The 23,513-nt window shown below is 33.8% G+C and overlaps 1 protein-coding gene across 1 annotated transcript; it reads left to right on the forward strand.

Annotated features, from left to right (window-relative positions):
* Positions 1 to 11,344: 11,344 nt before the first annotated feature.
* Positions 11,345 to 13,569, forward strand: LOC129942155 (vacuolar protein sorting-associated protein 45). Its single transcript, XM_056050972.1, has 5 exons — positions 11,345 to 11,562; positions 11,636 to 11,834; positions 11,885 to 12,513; positions 12,584 to 13,030; positions 13,097 to 13,569. Exons 1-5 carry the CDS (start codon positions 11,470 to 11,472, stop codon positions 13,448 to 13,450), a joined length of 1,722 nt encoding a protein of 573 aa, XP_055906947.1. The 5' UTR covers positions 11,345 to 11,469; the 3' UTR covers positions 13,451 to 13,569.
* Positions 13,570 to 23,513: the final 9,944 nt, after the last annotated feature.

The following is a 23,513-nucleotide window of genomic DNA, read 5'->3' on the forward strand; positions in this document are numbered from 1 at the left end:
TGCTTCATGATTTTATTTAAAAGATTGTGTATCAATATTTGCAAGATTTGAAAATTGGATAATTATGAAACGGCTTTTACTTTAAGACTTTTCTGAACCATTGGAACTCAAAATATGTGAACTTTTTGGTTTTCGGTGTCAGAATCCCCCCATAAAACCCAAACTTTTTATGCGTCGTAAAGCTGAGTGCTAGCACTGTTTTTAGGGTAAAATCATCTATACTGTTGAAAAATTTAAATTTGCAATTTATGCTTTTTATATTGTCATTTGGTGAATTAATACAAGAGTAAAATTTGTTATAGATTTCAATTAATTGATTTAAGGGGCGGTGTACATAGCATACATAGTTTGATCTGCTAAAATTAGTATTCAATGGTTTCTGGGGTCTTATACTTGAACGACTAAAACTAAAGTTTAAACTACCAGAACTGATGGTGATGAAATTTGTCCGATTATTATTCCAACAATAAAACTTAACTGCAAGTACTTTCTATGATTTGTCAAAGAAGGAATATTTATGAGAGATAGTCTCTGTAAATATGGCGGTAATGTATGAATATCATGAAACCACGAAAGGGATCGTAGACAAAAACGCAATAATATTTTCTGAATGGGTTCGAGTCTAGTGACGTGTACGGCGTAGTAAGGTGACCATACTGTACAAGCATATTCCAGGACTGGTCTCACAAATGAAACAGAAAGTAAATTTAAAACATATGGATCACGGAAATTACGGCCAAATCTCTTAATAAAACCCAGAACTCTATTTGCTTTTTTAACTATGAAGTTAATATGTTCATTGAATGTTTGTTTAGGATCAAAGACTTTACTTGCTTGTAAAACTCATGGTTTCACATTTGTCAACATTTAAAACAAGACGATTATTATTGCACCATTCCCTGAATAATATTAAGTCTTCTTGCAAGAGAAGACAGTCAGATGCAGAGTTAATTTGTTTTTAAATTTTAATGTCATCAGCAGATATATAATACGACAGACAAATTTTGTATGATCGAAACCAAGTCATTTATAAATAAAACAAATAGAATAGGACCAAGGTGGCTACCCTGGGGGACACTAAAATTCACAACAAATTAACTTGAACACTCATTACTAAAATTTAGTGCACAATCTGGTACCAATTGTGAAAACAAATGTTTTTGAATCAATTGGCATTGAAATTACACTAAACGACCTTAAAATAATATCTATATACTTTCCCGGTGGAGCACCAAATGCACAAAAGATTAGTTCCTTTAAAAGTGACTTAAGAAAACTAGTAAGAAATGACTCAAAATTCTTAATTGCAGGCGACTTTAATTGCAGACATCGTTCTTGGGGTTGCATAAGAGCAAATAAATGGGGGAATTTACTTTTTGATTTCATCAACAGGAACCCTATTTGCTTGCTAAATCCCAATGGTCCAACATATTTTCCAGCTAATAAAAAGGCTTTACCTTCAACAATAGATTTGATGTTAACAAATTGTGTAGAACTAGTCACACAACCAATTACTATACATGCTCTTAGTTCCGACCATGAAAAGATGCCTTCGAGATACTCCCTGTGAACTAGAAAATATAAGTCATAATCAACAAGTAGACGAAAAGATTGAAATTATAACTAAGAGTATTTTGGATAGTATTGATGAGTCATGTCCCAAAAAATCCATAACTAATAGAACAACAGTAATTCCTGGTTATATAATTAATTACATAAAGCAAAGAAACTATGTTAGAAGAAAATGGGCTAGGTTCAAACATGATAATGACTTTTATTTAATGAAAAATCTAACGAAGAAAATATCCTTTGAGATCAAAAAATTCAGAAACAACTCTTGGAACAATAAGCTCAGTTCCCTTGAGCAAAATTCTAAACCTTTTTGGAACATCGCCAAGGTCTTAAAAAACAAGAATAGATCCATACCTCATCTTGAAAATAATAATTGTCTCATTGTTACGCATGAAGAAAAAGCAAAAATGTTTGCTGATACATTCGCGCAAAACTTCAACAACCCTATGTTAGCACAAGTAAGCGCGGTAACAAATGTAGTTACTGATTCGGTATATACCTTGAGAAATACAGTCGTGCCCTTACCGGCAGACGTCTTTGTTTCAGGCGAAGATATAGAGTATTTTATTAGCAATTTGCGAATAAAAAAATCTGCAGGTTTTGACTGCATAAAAAATATTTACTTGAAGAAGCTGCCAAAAATTGCTATCCGTTTTATTTGCGTCATAGTTAACGCTTGTATCAAATTGCAGTACTTCCCAGAAACTTGGAAGATGGCAAGAATTATCCCTATACTTAAACCAGGAAAACCAACAAATAAAGCCAGTAGCTATCGTCCAATAAGTCTTTTAAGCAACCTTAGTAAAATCTTGGAAAAAGTAATTAAAGCTAAGCTCTTAATTTTTCTTGAAAACAACCATATTATACCAAACAACCAGTTTGGATTTAGACAAGGACATAATACTTCTCATCAAGTTTTACGTATATGTAATCATGTTAAAGATAAATTTTCTGTAAAGCAATCTACAGGTCTTGTACTCTTAGATGTAGAAAAAGCATTTGATAGTATATGGCATGAAGGAATTCTTTACAAACTTAAACTCTTTGGCTGTCCGGATTATATTATTAAGTTTGTTCAAAGCTTTTTGCAAGGAAGAACATTTAAAATAAACTTAAATAATATTTGTTCTAGTTCCAAAAATATATATTCAGGAGTTCCGCAAGGATCAGTATTATGACCTCTCTTGTACATTGTTTATGTTTCCGATTTACCAGACCTTCTTAACTGCAAAATAGCTATATTCGCTGATGACACTGCTATATTTAGCTCAAATGAATTAGGGTATAATATCGAAAGTTCTCTTCAATACGCATTGATACTATACTTCAATACTTTGAATCATGGAAGATAAAGATTAACGCAGAGAAAACACAAGCTATCTTTTTCACGAGAAAAAGAAAAGCTTGTGCTTTACCGTTAAGTAACTTGAAAATTAATAATTCAGATATTCCGTGGGTTGATTCTGTCAAGTATCTTGGTGTATATTTAGACAAGACATTAACCTACCGAATCCATGTGAATAATACATTAAATAAAATAAGTTTAGCAACTAGAATGTTATATCCATTGATTTGTCGACGTTCATGTTTAAGTAATCATAATAAAATTACTATCTACAAAGTCATTTTTCAAGCAATTATTCTTTATGCATGTCCAGTCTGGGGAAGGTGTGCCATGTCGCATATTAATAAACTGCAAATATCTCAAAACAAAACCTTGAAAATGATGTTAGACCTGCCTTGGCATTTCTCAACTTCAAGATTGCACGAAAATAGTGGCGTATTAAAAATTTCTGAGAAAATTGAAAAACTCAATACAAAATTCTTCTTTAATTGTAAAGATTCTGAAAATTTGCTTATTAAGAACTTGCAAATATAAACTTTTAAAAAATTTAAACAAATCTCTGTGATATCAATGTCACTTTTAATGTTAAATTATTTTTGTATTTCTTTTGTTCATTCATTTATTTATTTTAATATTAATTTATTTACTTATTTATTTATTTACTTATTTATTTATTTATTTATTTATTTACTTATTTATTTATTTATTTATTTATTTATCTTGTTATTATTCATTTGATTGTTAATATATTGATTTATTTATTCAATTATTTGTATCTTGTTATCTATGCATTAAATAACTAGCAATTTCGTTATCATCTGGTAATTCCATTAGTTTTAAGCCCATTTTATCTATCCAACAGATTTCTTAAATAAAGAAATCCTTAGCTTAAGATTCAAATGTTAAATGAAGGTTTTTTCTCCGTAGTTCTCCTTCAATAGTTTTTCATTCTACATCTCTTTTGTCATACCGAAATATATACTTTCCCCAGTTGTAAGATATAAACTAAATATCATATCTCTGTGCAAGCTGTGTGTATTCACTTTAATTCATGTAAAATTGTAATGCTTTATTCTACGCAAATAAATATCTATCTATCTCATTACTAAATTTAACACTATAACGTCTATCTTGCAAATATGAAGAGATCCAGTTTATGAAACTGTCGTTAAAACGTTGCTGTGATAGTTTTAAAAGTAATGTTTTATGAGACAATTTATCAAAGGCCTTGCAGAAATCAGTAAAGATACAATCTACTTGTTCACGTTTTTCAAAAGCGTCTAAACAAAAGGACGTAAAGTTAAACAGATTAGTAACAGTTGAACGCTTTTCAACAAAACCATGCTGGTTATCACAGATAACTGAACTACAGTAAAAAAGAAGGATGATACATACGATTGACTCAAATAGTTTTGGTATCACAGATAGTTTAGCAACAGGTCGGTAGGTCATTATTTCGTTTTTAGGACCTTTTTTGTGTGCTGATGCTATGAAGGACTCTTCCAGATAAAAGGAAAAACGAGCTACTTAAGGACGTGTTGAAAAGAACACATAACAGATGTGTGTTAAATACGCAGCACATTTCTTTAAAATGGGTGATGGTACACCGTCGGAACCAGGACTAAAAGATTCGTCAAGTTGTAGGATACTATTAAGGATAGTATCTTCACTTATAACGAAATTGATAGAATTTAAGTGGGGGAAATTCATAACAGTGGTAGATGTGTTAGGAAAACTAATAGTATTATAATCTACAAAAGCATCTTTGAAGTAGTTTGGAAACATGTTCGCAATTAATCATGGCTCATTACTATTTGATGTCGAATCAGTCATTAAGTTAATAATAATAATAATAATAATAATAATAATAATAATAATAATAATAATAATAATAATAATAATAATAATAAATAAATGTCCCGTTGCCATTTTAATTTTTAAGCATAGTATTTCGATGTCTGTTGACCGAAAGTCGTCAATCAGGTAACTAGTGAGAGTATTGTTGATAGCAACAAGGCTCCGAGTCTGAGAAAGAGTTGTTGAGCTATGTTTCCGTCAATATTATGATATCGTGAGGAAGATTGTTAATAATTTTATAAACCATGTTGGTCTTTGTCAGAAGTCCATTTACGTTTTGGTAGTAGATTAATACCTTTTTAAGCTGCTTTGACGATGGTTTAGAGTTGGCCGATACTGACGAAAAGGGTTGTTCGACTTATTCATAAATTCATGAACTATTACTCCTTCACTATGGTGAATTTGAAACATGGAGAATTGAGTCAGGTGCACGTATTTTAAAGGACGAATACTTAGTATGATTACTATGTAAAATTTTCTCAACATTTAACGTAAATGGGGAACCGAGCTTTGCGGACAAGTAATTTTTTATGTCATGGTAAGACTTTAGCACATGAAGCAATGAAGCGAGCGGATATTAGTCGTTTAGCTAATGCTTCTTAAAGCTTAATTTGTTGGTGGTCAGAATGAAGAAATCTGCCCCCACCTCCTAAACGGGAAGACATAAACCTATTTCCATTCTGACATCTTCCAATTGGTACCCGCTAAAAAATTTCAAATGGTAACAAGTAAAGTTTAAGTTTAAGCTCTTTTACGAGGAGTTAAATCAATAATTCTGTTTCTATAGTAAAACACTGTCTTGAACACAACATAAAAGTCATTACCTTCTTTTATTCTCAAGACATTTAACAACAATCTAATTGATAGTACTTTTTAATATTTTTAATTTAATGTTCTCCTTTTTTCCCCATTGGCAATAACTTTACAAAATATTTATAACAAAACTTTGTATAAGATTAAGAAAGTCTGAAGATAGTAAGTTTTTTTTTTGTTCTCGAGATACTTGAGTCAAAAAAACAATTTTTACTGTTTCACAGGTTTTTGTTTTGTGTAAAATTATCATTTGCATTTTTCCAAAAAAAATATATAAATATCAACAATACTTTTTTGGGCCAAAACAAACAATTTTAAAGTTAATACTGTCATTTGCTTTTAAGACATTCGAATGGAAAATTTTAGTAGTATTTTTGAAATGTTTTTAAAAAAATAACTGTCAATTGGATTTTATTAAAATCATTACATAATATTAAGAACAATATTTTTTTATAAAATTAAGTTATTTTGAAAGCAGCAAAATTATACATAATTATTTGAGTAAAAAATCAATGTTTACCAAATTTTAGTAGTATTTTTTTAAGCTTTTTATTTATGAAAGAAATCCGTCAATTTTATTTTTGGTTTTTTAAAACCGCTATTTCCATATAAAAAAATATTTGAAATTAATATCATGTCTTGTTGGAAAAATAATCGAGGTGACAAATATTCTTTTTTTCAGTTTTTTTTTTGATTTTAAACTTATACTTCTTTAATATCAATAGCATTTTACTATATAAAATTTAATTCAACCTGGTAGCGTTATTGGTTAGTGAGATATTTATGGTTAACCAAATGTTTCCCTTTCTTTAAAGTTAATATAATACAAAAAACCACTCACTCAATTTTCTTGAAAGTCTTGTCTGCATCTTTCGATGTTATTATCTGTAAAACAACATTTATTTTAAGTCGATATCTTTACTGGTTCTTGAGATATGAATGTCGAAAAATGGTATCCTCAACGAATGTACGTATACGCGCACACAAAGACGTCTATCTTAAAATCTTTGATTGAGATTGGCTGCGTTCAATCCCGTGTTGGATAGGGTATCTTTGATAGGTGGATTTTTAGATACCTTGTTGAAGGAGTTGGATAGCTGTATTGAGATAGCGGTCAAAAAATAAAAATAACTTTCAGCTGCACAAAAAGCAGAGAAACATTAATGGCTGAATTACGAACACACTTCACCTGACATTTACGAGTTCAGCCATAGGAAATCAATCCATGCTATCAATAACGTAAAATTACTCCAATTATCTGAACATTTGCTTTGTCTGACAGCCCAACAGCTGTAAAAAAATGCCAACAAGCTCTTAAGTTACGCACTCCAATTTGGGTGAGGTCACTTTCCACTTGTGTGCACCACAAAAACTTTCCGGACCGGAGAATTGGTTTCTATGCACTCTACAAAACCCAGCCATCTCAGTCGTTGGACTTTTATCCTTCTGGTTTCCACTCATCTTCTATGCATACGGGACCGTAGATCACGCGAAGAATTTTTCTCTCGAAACCCCTTTTTTGACATTGAAAGGTTCGGTTTAGTTGTTTCCATCTGGAGCAGCAAAAATTCTCCATGATCATTCTGAACAAACGTACGAGTTTGGCAGCGATGCCAAGACTGGACATGGCTCTATACAGCTCATCCCTTGAGATGAATCGATGAATTGATGTTCTTGGTTTTTTACAGGATCTGACGTAATGCCAATATTTGATCGACTGTGGATTTCTGGTCTTAAACCACACTGATGAGGATATTTCAGGTTGTTGACGATGGGCTTAAGAAGTTCACATATTACGGCAGAGAAGTTTTTGTAAGCGATGTTAAGTTGACTAATTCCCCTATAGTTGTAGCAGTTTGGAGGGTCTCCTTAATTAAGTTACCTTAATTGGCAGGCAATTTTTGGCAGCTGGCCAGATGCTTGAAACTTGAATTACTTTCAAGTCCCTTATGTTGCCTGAACCTGTCCAATATCAAAAGATAAGTGTAATATTACACGGAGCATGTAAAAAATGAGAAGTTCTCAGCTATTTTGTTTTGAAACGTCATTCGGTAATGCGCTGGTTATTGCACGAAGGGTTTTCTGTAAAAATTGTTTTCAGGTTTCTTACATTCGAGCAATTTTATAACTTCGAATGCTTTTCTGAATCACTTCAATTGAAATTAAGTCAGGTTTTAAGCATCACATCTGTCAATAAACAATTTTGTATACTGTCTATATTCGCACACGTAAATTCACCTCGTTTTAAGTTTGAAAAAAATGAAATCGAAATCGATAAAAGTAAATTTCAGACCTCCAATTTATATTTTGAATAGAGTTCAAATTCTTTACTTTGAGATCAGCAAAAATGTGATTACCTATAGGTGAACTCTCAAGATCAGAACGAATGAAGTTTATCAATTTTATCATAATTTATTTTTAAAATCAGAATTCCGTCAAAAAGAAACTTCTTTTGGATCCATGAAGCTGTATGGAGTCATATAAATTTGTATTGTATTGAAACCTAATGTATTAACTACATTTGAGTTATTAATAAATAATATGAATGACAGAAGGAAAGTAATTTCACAATTTCAAAATTCAAATTATTAAAAAATGACAATTGATATGTTAAAATACACTTTAAAATTTAAATAAACTTTAAAAAAGGCAGGTTCAGACGCCATAAAGGACTTGAAAGTAAGGCAAGTTTCTAGTATCTGATTGGCCAGCTGCCAAAAAATTACCTTCCAATTAAGGCAACTTTAATAGAAAGTTGACTGGAAAGTTATTCAAGAGAAATCTCCCTAACTATTAAGTCAAATCTACTTCTATCAAAATGACAGTTGATCATGCTTTTTCATTAAACTGAAAGCTGAACTTTATTACTCTATGATTTATTTATTTTCTGCACAACTCCATTTAATGTTTTCTGTAAATGGTTTCCTTGTCAATTCGGAAAAGAAATAGGTAATATTTTTTTACAATACAAAATACAAATCGTGATGGACTTGTAGTTTGCCTGAGGACTGTTTTGTAGAGAATAATGTTTTGGTAGTACTTGTACTATGAACATAAAGTAGTTGTTTGCGAAGTAAAGTTAGGAATTTGAAATTCTTGGCACTTGAAAAACTAACTAGTTGCCTTGGTCAAAATGTACGTTCAAAGTGTGAAGTTGCCTGCAAATGAAGTTATGTTATCTGAACCTGCCTAATGTCTTTAACTGAAGGTAAGAATGCCTTTAAGTAATGATACCTAAAAGTGAAAATTGATTATGCATAAGGAGCTACTAAGAGGTATTTTAAAGTCAAGATGTCTTTAAAATGTAAATATATGTAGATACGGCTGTACAATTTTGAAGTATTTCCGTACGCGTATAAAACATTTGAGTGAAAAAGGTTAAAATTCCAGTTGTACATTTTGAGTATATGGAGAGAAAGTAAAGAAACTGGTATAAAGTGATAAAAAATGGTTTGCAGGGTGTTCCAAAAATCTATATTTAACAAAAGCATTTTCATCAAAATCCAAACAAACAATTTTGTTAATGCGTGGAAGAAAATAATGAGATAAGATAGTTTGATGGACTTACGAGATCAAATTATATCCATTGTGATACCGTGAATAACTAAACTTTCCCAACAATTAATGATTAAACCTAAATATCTATAGACTGTCTTGTTCTGGCCATTTAGAGCCTTTTAATAAAAGCCTATAATAGTCTTTCCCTAAATATCTTCGAGTAATTAAAGATCATTGAAGAAGTGTCTACCAAATTCCACCGTATGTTTTACCCTGGTTACAAGACGAGATCGAGGAATCGAATCGAATCGAATTGAGATTTCGATCCAGGTATATGGTGGCACTGAATCGAGGAATCGAATTCAAATGGGATCGAAATGACATTTCAGTTTTATTTGTGTGCGTACTGTACTTTTAAATAAACTTACAATCTTAGAACAATGCTGTAAACACAAGGACGAGCGCCAAATTAAATTCAGCTTAGAACCAAAAATACTCCATTTAAATGGAGTCTTTTTGCTTAGAACAAACAAGAGAGAAAAAAATTATCGCACACACACAAGCAAAACCTCACACACCAATAACTCGATTCCCCGTTCAGGTTTACAAACAAATTTTCAATTCGATTCACCTCTTTCAGTGGGATCGGATCCAGTAATCCTATTTCGATCCGATCCAGGTCTATACGGCACTAAATCCTGATTCAATTCGGATTCAATTCTCCTTGTAAACGCGGTATTTATAAACTAAGGTGAACGGATTGGTGCTATTCTTTCTTTCTCTATAATAATTGAAGGAAACAAATCCCTAATCCCTAAAATTGTAGTACCCGTGGCATGATGGTTAGTGCGTTGGACTGTCATGCGAGAGGTCTTGGGTTCAATCCCTGCCTATGTCACCTAAAGTTTTCTCACGGGTACTCCATCTTGTAAGGAATTGACAAATTCTCCAAGAGTAATTCTTGTCATGAAAATTGCTTTCTCAAATTTGCTGTTCGCATTCGGCTTAAAACTGTAGGTCACTTCTATCCCTGACAACAGTACTCGCAAACAAGAATGGTTGAGAGTTGTCAGTCACTAGTTCTCAAACGGACTGTTGAGTCACCCAATTTATTTATTTATAAATCCCTAATGTCACTTTCCTTTTTTTAATTGACTCTCCCTTAAAAACAAAAAAAAGTACACAGTTGATCTTTTTGCCAATTTTTTTTTAATAGAAGTAAATTCTTAATTCAAAACGTTCAATATTTGGATATAAAAAGGTTGGTTAAATTTTAAGGGTCAATGTCGACTTGGAATAAAATATAAATTTATAAGGAAATTATTGTAATTTTTGTGTTTGGATAACATTGATATGGCTCAATTATGTATGGAACAAAATACCAGCCATTGAATTGTTCGTGCAAAAGCGACATTGTTTCGTTAGCTGTGTGTCCGTCCTATTAAAACCACAAATCCTTCATATCCATATTTTCCAATTCGTTCCATAAAGAGTTCGTTATCATCTCACGTAGCAAACACGATTCATAGTAACTACCTGACCAACCTCATTTTGGACAAAATACGGTCCAATGATGCAACCAGACCTTTAACAGCACCTAACAGTCATTCTTTGTGGGTTCATGGATTTTTCGACTGTAAAATTTGAATTATCAGTTGCCCAAATTAGGTAATTCTGCTCATTGGGGAATTCACTGAGATTATTCTCATCCCTGATTTTGATCGAAAATTGATCATCCACTGTTGCCATTTCCTGCCACTATTCTGGTCATTGACGACACAGTCAATCGAACCTTGTTAGCGTGTAGATGCAGGTCTCAAATGTTTGCACGATTTTTCCGATCGTACGCACATTTAAGAAATGTCAAATCAAATCTCTAAAAATACTAGATTCAACATCAGCCTTCAAAATTTAACCATTATTTTAATTATATTGTTCACAAGTGAAACTGGCAGTCAAATTAAAGTTGTAAATTTTGACAAGGACGCAACGGTCAAACGTCGAAACAGAATGCTGCTGTTGCCCATGTTTGTTGCTGCTTACTGTTCATACTCTTAATTCTTAATTTTTTGGATTAGTTTGCTGAATTATTTTTTTCCACAGTTTATTACAAATCAATACTCATGAATTTTAAAAAATTGGAAAAAATTCTCAGAAATTGTAAAAATATAAACTAGCCAATTCAATAATTTTATTCAAAGGAATTTCAAGTTACCAAACGAAATTATTTTGACACAAACGTCAATCGTAATTCGTAAAACCGTCAATGACGTTTGCCTTAAAAATAAAAAGAAGGGTTGAATGAAAATTTTATCAATTTATGCTTAAAATAATCCTTGTATTGCATCAAATAACCAAGAAAAGAAACAAACATTCAATTAAAAATGAATGTTATAACAGCAGTAAAGTTATATGTAGAAAAAATGACTAATGAATCAGGACCCGGTATGAAAATTATCCTTTTGGACAAGGAAACTGTAAGTGAATTCCAAAAAAGTATTCTATGCAAAATTTCAATTACCATATTGTTTACTTTTTTGTATTTATTAGACAAGTATTATATCCATGGCATTTAGCCAGTCCGATATGCTCCAAAGAGAAGTATACCTCTTTGAACGACTGGATTCTGGTAGGTCAAATGAGCGACTCAAGCATTTAAAGTGTATCGTCTTTGTACGTCCAACCAAACAGAACATTGCATTATTAGCAGATGAATTAAGAAATCCAAAATATGGTTCATATTATATTTGTAAGTTGGTGTCATGCTATCGCTTGTTCTTTTTAACAGTTTATTCCTAGATTTTAGCAATATCATTCCAAGAACAGACATCAAAATACTTGCAGAATGCGATGAAAGTGAATCTGTTCGCGAAGTTAAAGAAATTTACGCCGACTATCTCTGCGTGAATCCGAATCTGTTTTCCTTTAACATTCCAACATGCCTGAATCGTCTAACATGGCAGCCAGAAGCTTTGAGTCGGAGTGTTCAGGGAATCACTTCTTTGCTTCTGTCATTAAAGATGAATCCGGTTATCCGCTACCGAGCGAATAGTATTCCTGCACAGACTCTTGCCAAACAAATTTTCGAACAAACTACTAAGGAATCATCTTTGTTTGATTTTCGAACCTATGAAAATGGAGCACCACCACCATTGCTCTTGATTCTAGATCGTATGGATGACCCAGTAACGCCACTCTTACATCAATGGACATACCAAGCTATGGTGCATGAACTTTTGAACATTAAAAACAACCGAGTCGATCTATCAGGCACTCCTCAAATACCGAAGGATTTCAAGGAAGTTGTTCTTTCTGGTGATCAGGATGAGTTCTATGCCAAAAATATGTACGCAAACTATGGAGAGATTGGTTCCACCATCAAGAGTCTAATGGAAGAATTTCAAAAAAAGGCGAAGGATCAAAAAAAGGTATGAGGTTTTAATATTCCGTTCTGTAATTATAACAAAATACATATTGCTGATTTATAAAAAATTCCAGGTCGAAAGCATTTCAGACATGAAAAACTTCATTGAAACATATCCACAATTTAAGAAAATGTCTGGAACTGTTACAAAGCATCTTTGTGTTATGGGTGAACTTTCAAATCTATGTACAAAACGTAGTTTGTTCGAACTATCCGAGCTTGAACAAGAAGTTGCTTGCAAAGCAGAACACTCGGCACAGCTCCAAAGAATAAAAAAAATTATCGCTGATGAAAGAATTGAAATACACGATGCTTTAAAATTGGTTGCCTTGTATGCCCTACGCTATGAACGTCATGCTAATTGCGATACCTGTGGTCTATTGCAAATAATTAAAAATCGTGGCGGCCGAACTTCATTAATACCAAGTCTAATTGAGTATGCTGGCCAACACGCCCGGCAGGGAGAACTTTTTAATTTAGTTCGCATTACTGCTGTAAAGCTCACCAGGAACCTAATAAAGGTAATTTATTTGTTTTTTGTCTAGAGTTTTAATTTTATAAAATATCTTTCAAACTACTATAAACAGGGTCTTAAAGGTGTTGAAAATGTTTTCACACAACACACCTGCCTTCTTAAAGAAACTCTGGAGGATCTCTTTAAGGGCCGTGATGTCGATCCCCTTTATCCAGCTATTAATTCTGAACTAGTGCCATTCCGAAGACCACCGCAGGAGGTGGTTGTATTTATTGTAGGTGGAGTCACTTACGAAGAAGCACTAACTGTGCATCATTTAAATAATTCCGGATACAAAGTTATTCTTGGTGGCACAACAATTCATAATTCAACAAGTTTCATGGAAGAAGTAGTTGCCGCAACTCAGGGAGTGCAATTTAAACACACAAAATCAATGCTAAAATTTTGTGCAAGCGAAAATTTTTAAATAATTTATAAAATACAAACGTAGCTAGAAGTATCATTATGTAACTAATATTATGACTAATAATATATTTTATTAATTAAATAAATATACATTTGATTTATCGTCGTCATTAACCTGTATTTATGTGTAAATTTTTTGAAAATTAAATTATTATATTGTAAAAAACTGTACTGAAATATGTTATTGTATAATAAACATTCACGTGTATGCAGAAGTAAAGTAAATCACCTTATATTTTGTAAATAGTTTTTTTTACAATTAGCATACACTCAAGGGGATATTACTACCCTTATTATGCTGATGCACAGTGTGAGCACTAGGAAGAGGAGAGAGCGTTTAAAAGGAGGAAAGACAGAGTGTGGAAAGGCATTCCACATTCGCGTAGTACGGCTAAAGACCGAATCTCTGTATTTGACAGTACGGCCGAAATTGGGCTCGAGGGTACACTGATGAGCATTCCTAGAAGCTCGAGTATTACGGTTGAACTGTTTAAGGGGAGGAATGCAACTGTCTGTTTTACTAGAGCATAAGCCGTTAAAATAACGGTAAAAAAGGGTCAGACAAAAGACCTTACTTACGACGATATTCAAGCGAAGTAAATGAACTTATGAAATTATCATCTATCAATTTAAATGCTCTACGTTCAATACGATCTAAGAGGCTTAAGTAAGTTGCAGGAGCACCAGCCCAGATACGGGAGTTGTACTCAAGCTTTGGACGTATTTAAGTTTTTAGATAAACGAATATGAGGAGCTAAGAGTACTATCGTCAGCGAAACAATGTATTGGATTAAATGTAGCAGACAGGAGATCATTAATAAAAATGAGAAAGAGTGTTGGAGATAGAACAGAGCCCTGGGGCACACCAGCATTTATTGTATGGTTTTCAAACTTGAATCTATCCAATAATACTTTTATTGAACGATCCCAAAGGTAATTACTAATCCCACGAAGCAGGGATTCATGCAAACCGAAAGCACGCATTTTCGATAAGAGAGCCTGATGGCAAACCCTATCAAATGCTTTTGAAATATCAAGCGCAATAAACTTACTTTCTCCAAAGCGATGTAAAGATTTGCTCCACTGTTCGGTAAGATGAACCATGAGATCACCGGTGGAACTATTGCTTCGAAAGCCATGCTGCCGGTCAATAAAAAGCTTTCGATCTTCAAGATATTTCATAAGCTGATAATTAATCAGTGTTTCCATGACCTTGGAAAGAAGGGACATAAGTGCAATCGGTCGGTAATTAAAAATCAAATTTAATTAAAATTAAATTGAGGGGCGCAACAGTCCGTTGTAAACCAGGGCCTAGTGGCTTACAACTCTGAACCTTTCCTGTGTGCGAGTACTGTTGTCAGAAATGGAAGGGACCTACAATTTTAGGCCAAATCCGAACGGCTAGTTTGAGAAAGCACTTTTTCATGACAAGAATTACTCTTGAAGGATTTGTCAATTCCTCGCAAGAGGCAGTACCCCCGAAAATATTTTTTTTTTTTAAATTAAGGTGGCACAGGCAGGGATTGAACCCAAGACCCCTTTCATGACAGTCCAACGCACTAACCATCATGCCACGTGTACCATCGGACGGTAATTAGAGGGTTAGAAAGATTCGCCTTTTTTGGGGATGGGTTGGACAAATGCAGTTTTCCATCCTCTCGGAACGAGACCTGATGAGTAGGACAGATGAAAAAAACACTTACGCAGTGGTTTTGCCAGCGTTGAAGAACACGTCTTCAGAACAATAGCGGGGATACCATCCGGACCAGCGGATTTATGTGTATTTAGATCTTTAAGGACTCTTGCCACAGTACTAGTACGGAAAAAGATTGGTCCCATAGAATCACTAACTCGCTCAAGTATAGGTGGAGTCATAACACTCACTGGCAGCGTAGAATTGTAAGCGAACTGCCTTGCAAAGAGATTAGCTTTCTCTAAAGAGCTAACAAAAGGAGTGTCATTGACAACGAGCATAGGAACCGATGTCTTTTTCCAAATGACCACAATGCCTTTGTGACATTGCTGTATTTTTTGCCGTCATTTTTGGTGATGTAAAAATTTGGTCTGCCGAATATGGGCGTTGCAGGCTTTCCTGGCTTGTTTGAACCTTTTCGGCTTTCCTCAGTACGGTTGGCTTTATAGCAACGGAAACTTACCTCTTTAGCCCTAATAACCTCTTTACAGCTCGCTGGGTCTGATACTTTTAACCCTGTTCGGTATAAAAGTTTTCATTCCCAGGAGAATTAAACTTTGTGATCATATCAACGCTGGCGTCAAAGTCACTATCGAGGAAGCATAGTGACCAGTTAAAGATCCTGAAGTAATCATTTAGACCGTCCCAGTTGGCTTTCTCGTATTGCCAAACGGTTCTCTTAGGAGCTCTTTCTTTAACTGAACAATTTTGACACGAGGAATTTGCTGATATAACACAATGGTCAGATCTGCAATTATAAAATCTAACTACTAATTCACGACTATTCAACCGCAAATTTATCCACGTACTTATTTTACAATCGGTGAATGTTATTTTGCTAAGTCTACACTCATCGTCTTTATTAGGTAGAAATGTGATAGGACTTAGTCCTTCTTTTCCAGGAAACTTATGCAGAAGTTACATGGTATAAAGAGATCCAGCAATTTTTTTCCAAATAACTTATGAAATTGCAAAGGCAGAAATCTTTTTTTTTTATTTATTTATTTATTTCATCAATCAGAGAACATTTTCCCTTATAGACAAATACATTAGTTCTTAACAACTACCAAAAAAGTTTAATCTGTTGCAAACCAAATTAGCTTCCCTTATGCAACGAGATATTGGTTTATTACGACCACAGTTCGTTCTATGAAAACGCTCATGAAACAAAATGAAATCACGAGAATAACTTCTAGGAACGCTTATATGTACATATTGAAGAAAGTAATGGAGGACATTTAATATGGTGTGAGACTATGTCCCTGATAAACATTATTCCAAAATATATAAGACGACTTTCCAGACTTTGTATTCCAAATAACTTGCACCTGGTTTTATAAGGTGGAGTATCAATCCTCCAATTTAATTTAAAAAATGTGTATCTTGTAAATTTCCTTTGTACTTTTTCAATTCGCTCACACGAGTTATTATAAGTTGGATTCCAAACCGTACTGCAGTACTCAAGCACTGATCTAACCAAAGAATTAAAAAATTACTTAAGTGTGTATGGGTCATTAAATTCTTTAGTGTTTCCCTTTGAACCCTAGCATTTGATTGGATTTTTTAATTATGTAATCTATGTGCGGTAAGAAGGAAAGTTTTGTATCTAGTACAACTCCTAGATCTTTTTTCTGAACCAACCGTTCTAGTATTGAATCGTTAATAGTGACATTAGAGACATTTAAGTGCAGAACATTTTTGTCGCACCAATCAGCCAATCCATATAAATCATCATTCAACAAAGAACAATCTTGAACGGATTTAGTGGTGCGATACTGTTTAAGATCATCCGCAATTAGGAGACATTTGAATACATCAGGAATGTCATTGATAAATAATAGGAATAATAGTGGTCCCAAATGACTGCCCTGAGGGACACCAGATGGCACTAAGATCCGTTCCGAAAAATTATAATCAATTTTAACAATTTGAAAGGTTAGAGTGAAAACCAAACTGCAAAAGTTTATTCAACAGAACCTGGTGATTCAAGCGATCGAAATCTTTGGCGAAATCAGTAAATATAATATCCGTTTGGAAATTTGATTCAAAATTGTTGATTATATAACTACCCATTAATCATAGATTAATTAGTTACCGTAGATCTTCCAGATATAAAACAATGTTGATGTACTGAAACAATGTCTTTTGTTTGAAATGATAGGTAATCAAAGACTATCTTTTCAAATAACTTTGGCAAAGCTGAAATTTTACATATTGGTCTATAATTAATAACATCCTGTTTAAATCCTGACTTAAATACAGGTGTTATGTAAGAAAATTTCCAACACTTTAAGAACTGACCCTGAGAAAGAGACAAATTAAAGAAGGTCTTCAAAGGCATGGCTAAGGAAGATGCGCATTTAAATAATAAAATGGAATGAAATCCCATCAGGACCTTCTTTTTTGGTTGTATCTAAGTCAAGCAGGGCTGTCATAACTTCTGAAACCTGTTATATCATTGAACCAATATTAAGAGATACTGGGATCCGTGGAAATTCGAGATTGGAGGGCGAGTTTGGCGAATAAACAGACTGAAAGTAGACAGCAAAAAGATTGCAAATCTTATTCAAGTCACTTGTTGATGTATTAAAGGACTTCATACAGCTTGGATAACCATTTGATTTACGTTTAGAGTTAATAAAATTCCAAAAGCTTTTACTATTATTTTTTATATTAGATTCTATAGAAAACATATGGGATCGATACAAAAATGTATTGAGTGTATTAAACTCCTTTTGGCAATTGAAATATCTCGACCGAAGTTCAATACTTTCTTGATTCTTTTTAAAAAGTTTAAATGCTTTATTTTTGTTCTATTTTTTAAAGTAATAAGTATCTTATTAAACCAATCTGGATTTCGACTGGATTTACAGTTATGGACAACTAATTAGACACATTACTTGCTACTCATTTCCACATTCACTTTATCAAGTGTGACTAGAATAGCGGTATCCAAAACGGTGTAATAGTCTTTGCAAAGTACACAATAAAATTAAGGTAGAGTGTAAAAAGTGTTCGTTTCAACTGGTCAACTAATTAGAAACAGTTAAATTACATGATCTGGGTTAAATAAAAATAATCTTTTTATTTTGCATTGGTAAGTAGAAAATTCTGAAATGTCTGCAAACGTTTTTAAAGAATAATTTTTAAATTTTGGAGGTAATTGCAATGGGAAAATTAAAGAGTTGTGATTCTCCTACTGTTGTGGAACATACTTATTGTATCAAGTAATCGAACAAACCTAAGATGTAACACGATAACGAACACATCGAATAAAGAATATATTTTGTGTTATCTGTTACCCAGTCACACGGAAACACGCATTTTCATTTCTTAAGAAGCAAAACATAAGAAAATACCTACAAGGAAAGCGATTCTTGAGCTTTGGAAGCTAAAATGTCCTATAGAGCAATTGCATCTTAAATGAATTGTTATGCAAAGAAAGTTTTCAATGTACCCCGTAAAAACGGGCCCATAAGACAAGCTGCCAAATGGATGGAGCAATTAGTAGGTTCGCCAAAAAGGACCCAAAAATAAGTTCCACAGAAATGCAACGCCAACTCTCGGTTGCATTCGATGTCCCGATAGGGCCACGCACAATCAGAAGAAGATTGGTGGAAGTTAAGCTGCATGGTCGTGTTTCTCGGAAGAAACCATTAGTAACTGCAAGGCAACGTAGACTTAGAATAGAGTTCGCAAGATCACACTCAAACTGGACAACAAACGAATGGAAGTATATAAGTAATGATAACAAGTATTTGTGATCTTTAATATGTTCTGTCTTTATTGTGTTGAGTCTTCTTAAAAACTAAAACTTATAATCTACCTTAATTCTACTCTACCCTGTGAAATGTTTCTATCTTGCAGCGTGTGCAAGATATCACATTTCCGTACTTCCCGTCGTCGTATAGATTGTGGTTGACACCAGTGGGAGCTAATTCGTTGATAGAAATAGTTGTGTCAGCATAAATAGTTATTGTCGATGATAGTGACGGTGACGATGACTACGACGACGACGATGACGGCGACGACGACGATGACGACGACGAACGGCGGCGGATACAACAACTTTGTTTGCGGCCGGCGACGACCTAGGCGATCGGGTTAACTCCTCCCTCACTTAAATGAAGAACGTCCTCGGTCTTCTTAAGAGCCATGATGACTTTTTGAAGCTCGGAATTTCGGCGCTGTTTGTTCTGACACTGCTTTAGTTTAACGATGGTGTAACAAACTGTAATGAGAGCAAGTGTCGCGCAGCAAGCTATAATTGGATGGGTCGTCAATTTTGTCTCTATTTCACCAATGTAACGTAAATTGTCCATGTTCATTCTATGAAGGAATGGTAGGCTCAATATTTCTCTATGACCGGTGATATTGAGAAGCGTAGATGTTGCGCTACCAGGCTGTTTTTTATTTATGTTATTTCGATTGATAAACTTGGAACCATTGATCCACACCGCATCGTCAAAAGTCAGCAAATACGTCCCGTTGATGTCCGTTTCAAAACCATTCACCTCTCTTATTCTGACATTTCTGTTGTTTATTATAACTATGCCATCATCAATAACCAACACTGATTCCCGATGGTCTGGTTGTGTGTTGCAATGAGCCGTGCCTCCAGAGTGTAATTGTTGAGCGCATGTCTTGCTCGGTAATTCTTTGCAAAATGTTAACGTTGTTGCTATGTTGCAGTCCTCAACAGCCAGTACTTGACTTCCACATTCCGCAACCACATCATCTCCATCGAAGAATATAATATTTCCGTTGTGAGCAACAGGGTAGATAATTATTTTCTTACATACTATTTTAGGTATAGGGTACTTAATAATAAAATGCAATACATTATCATTTTGTAAGATCTTAACATGAGATATTTCCATTAGCTCTGTTACGCTTACATTTGTAAATTGTTCGTTAATTATTGATTTTATATCATCATCTTCTAAAATTATTGGATTTATAATTTTTAGTTTTGCAAGTGTTATTGAAAGCATTAAATTCTGAATTTCGGAAATAAGAATCCTATTTCTTGCCAACAAGATCTCGTAGAGATGGCCAGTGTCAATCTGTTGCTTTTTTGTGTTTGCCAAAATACTATTTACCGTATCTGTTAACCTGTTAATTTGTTCTTGAGATTTTGTGTTAATAATAGCCTGTCTGTTATTAGAATCAATTAACTGGGCCTGATTGAATTTAATTTTTTCAAAGTCATCAAAATCAGGGGTACCAGCCACAATTTTTAGTCCAGTTCCCAAGAAATTAAGACTTCTAGCATTTCTATGATGAATACTAATACTTTCGAAAAGTGTTTCTAAATGTCTTATATCTATTTCCAGGATCTTGCGCATATGTGACTGCGGGAAAAGATCAGTCATGTTTTTCGACTCATCCATTATTTGTTTGTAGGCCGTTAGATTCGATGTGTGACTTAAGTAGCCGTAGACCTGCCAGAGAATCACATCCCCGTCAGCTATTGGAATATAGTTTGAGTTTGAATAGTCTCTTAATTTCGCTGCCTCAGTCATCATCAGTAAAAACAAAATAATCCTGAAAGATGTTAGTTTCTTTAATAAAATCAGCTTGTAAATAAAAATATTAAATAAGTTGTGTTCTATTTAAGGTTGTCCTTATGGACCACCCTCCCTTTAATTAAGACCGTTGTCCCCAAATCGGCTTCTACTTTCTCTTCAACGTATAATGGAGTTAACTTATTACCTAATCTTCTGTTTGATTTCACTAAAACCTTTTCTCCTACATTATAAATTTTGTTCTGCCTCGTTTCGTTTTCCCTTTGCAGCTGAATTTCTTGGGCCTTCTGAACTTTATTTTTTATTTTTTCTCTAAAATCTGTAGGGGACGAATGTATTACATCAATTGGTCTTTGGTTTGTAACAGAATGTACGGTCCTATTATATTCTACTGTTGCTAATAGTATTAATTCAAGTGTATCTTCGACTTTTCTTTCAAGTTTTAGACATCTTGCAATTTCTAATAGAGTGCTGTGAAACCTTTCTACCTGACCGTTAGATGTACTGTGTAAAGGTGGAGCATTTACTATGTGAACATTAAAATGATTTAGCAAAATTGACCTAATTGTCTCGGATCTTAAAGAAGCCTCATTGTCACAAAAGATTTGTTTTGTATTTGGGAAGATGTTCATTATCTCCAGCATTGGAACTTTTACGTCTATTATTGTGCGAGACGCTATTAGCATCACAACCGCAAATTTGGAAAACTTGTCAATGCAAGTTAGAAAATACTTTTTATCCGTAGAGAATATGTCAACGTGAAGCATTTCTCCAGCATACGAGGGGATTGGTGTCTCACCAAGCAATTGTTTTTTTGGATGCCGATCGTACTTCGACTTTGAACATATTTTACAGTTTGCCACAACCTCATTTGCCAGTTTTGTCATTTTTGGAAAGAAATAGTCACATAGGATTTGCTTAACGTTTTCTTGAGCTGCTCTATGTGCTCGGTTGTGTTCAGTAATTATAATTTCTTTTTGTTCATTTGGGTCGAATATATCTAACACAAATTTATTAGTATGCCAAAACTTAGTTGACGGAAATAACTCGACTAAATTGTGTTGGATAAAGGCTAGAATTGGCAAGTCACAATAAATTACGTTGACTACATCTATTTTAATTACGTTTTTTAATTTGTCAATCAAAGTATTTTTTTCTGAAAAGTTAATGAAATGTCTAGTTTTTGTACCGAATATTATAAATGTACGCGTTGAAGCACTTGGGGCTTCCTCTAAAACTATTTGATTTCTGAAGCAGTTTAAAGGCTTCTCCGTAGTTTCGATTGTATAAGTTAGAGATAATTCACTATGCATCGTAGCGTCATTGGAAGACGCATCATTCTCCAATGCATGGATATTTTGCCGAGAAAGCGCGTCAGCGACATAATTCTCTTTTCCTGGCTTGTAAAATATACGAGCATTATGCTCATCTACAAAAGCTTTCCATCGCTTAATTTTAGCGTTAGTATTTTTATCTGAAACTGAAAATGAAAGGGGTTGATGGTCTGTAAAAATATTTAGACTCCTTACTCCATAAAGATAGTTGCGAAGACTTTTTAATGACCAGACTATGGCCAAAAGCTCTCTTTCATTGGTTGCAAATTCTATCTCTTTACCTCTGAGGGTTCTTGAGATCATTGTTATTGGTTTCCCGTTTTGAGATAAAACCGCTCCAAGACCATACGATGAAGCGTCCGTCGTTAGATCGAAAGGCTTCGTGTAGTCTGGGTATAACAATGTTACGTCTTCTGACGCCAAAATATCTTTTAGTTTATTAAATGCATCAAATTGTTTGTCATTTAATTCAATCTTAATTTTTTTCGATTGGTTGGCACCTATTTTACCATTTTCACCCTTCAATATATCAGTCAGTGGTCTAGCTATTGATGAAAAGTCCTTTATAAAACATCTATAATAACTCGCTAGACCCAGAAAAGACCTAAGTCCAAAAAGTGTTGAAGGTTGAGTGAAATTTTTGATTGCCTCCACTTTAGTAGGGCAGGTTTTTATGCCATCCCTAGATACCATAAAACCTAAGTATTCTACGTTTGTTTTAAAAAAGTTTGATTTTTCGCGAGAAACCCTCATATTTGCATCGTACAATTTTTTTAAAACCGTATTGATATCTTCGACATGTTCTTTTTCAGTTTCTGAAAAAACAATAACGTCATCGACGTAAACATAGCAAATTTTTCCAATTTGCTCGCGTAGGACATCATCTATGGCCCTTTGGAAAATGCTGGGGGCATTTTTTAAACCAAAGGGGAGACGGCAAAATTCATACTTTCCTCCGTTAACAGAGAAAGCTGTCTTTTCTCGGTCTCGTTCGGCTAGTTCGATTTGGTGAAACCCTGATTTTAAGTCTAGGGTTGTGAAAAACCGCGCTTTACCTAAATTTGACAAAATTGTTGTTACATTTGGAATAGGGTACTTATCATCTATGGTTCTCTCGTTGAGCTTCCGAAAGTCTATTACTAAACGTTTCTTTTTATTGCCCAACTCATCAGTACCCTTTTTATCAACAACCCAAATAGGATTGTTGTAGGGTGACCTCGATGGTCTAATTATACCATTCCGCAGAAGGTCTTCAGTATTAACGAAATCTTTTACACCCATAGGGTAGGGGTAAAATTTTGAGTAAATGGGGTCTTCACTTACTGTACGTATTGTGGCAACGATATTGGTGTTATACGGCAAAGATTCGTTTGAATCTGCAAATGTTTTTATTCTATTACGTATCATATTTTTAAAATCTATGCTTACGGATGGTGGAACCTTAATGTCCTCTACTTTCGTAAAGTTCACATTGTCACATTTATGGAAGAGAATAGTTTCTAACCCTGA

Source organism: Eupeodes corollae, chromosome 1 (genome assembly GCF_945859685.1).
Source record: "Eupeodes corollae chromosome 1, idEupCoro1.1, whole genome shotgun sequence".
In the NCBI taxonomy this organism is placed as follows: domain Eukaryota; kingdom Metazoa; phylum Arthropoda; class Insecta; order Diptera; family Syrphidae; genus Eupeodes; species Eupeodes corollae.